The sequence below is a fragment of the Fulmarus glacialis genome, unplaced genomic scaffold (assembly GCF_000690835.1).
Source record: "Fulmarus glacialis isolate BGI_N327 unplaced genomic scaffold, ASM69083v1 scaffold24604, whole genome shotgun sequence".
Lineage (NCBI taxonomy): Eukaryota > Metazoa > Chordata > Aves > Procellariiformes > Procellariidae > Fulmarus > Fulmarus glacialis.
Genome location: NW_009207746.1, coordinates 35,991 through 36,275, shown reverse-complemented (window position 1 = coordinate 36,275; position 285 = coordinate 35,991). Strand labels below are relative to the sequence as shown.

Sequence of the window (285 nt, the reverse complement as noted above, 5' to 3'; positions counted from 1 at the left end):
CTGTGCCGACCGTACGGCAAGGCAGCGGCCTTGGCCAGGGCTTGCAGGGCCTCCACGGTGTCCTGGGCATGGAGAAAGGACCAAGCCAGGGTTGCTCACCCCTAACTGCAGATACAGGGGGGATGCTTGGAGCAGCCCCATGGACTCTGGTGCCGGTACCTGCGTAGAGGCGAAGCCCCCATAGGGGTTTTGCTGCTTGCTGAGCCAGCGGACGATTTGGGAAGCAGTCCCCATGTGTCCTCTGCCCACATGGGGACCGCTTCCCAAATCGTCCGCTTGCTCCGC

At 63.5% G+C, this 285-nt stretch overlaps 1 protein-coding gene across 1 annotated transcript in view; it reads right to left on the bottom strand.

Annotated features, from left to right (window-relative positions):
* The window catches only part of LOC104075675 (alpha-2-macroglobulin-like protein 1), a 17,214-nt gene that overhangs the window by 1,291 nt on the left and 15,638 nt on the right, over positions 1 to 285 (bottom strand). Inside the window, 2 exon segments of the mRNA XM_009576256.1 lie at positions 11 to 62; positions 160 to 239. Coding sequence (XP_009574551.1) covers positions 11 to 62; positions 160 to 239 — 132 coding nt within the window.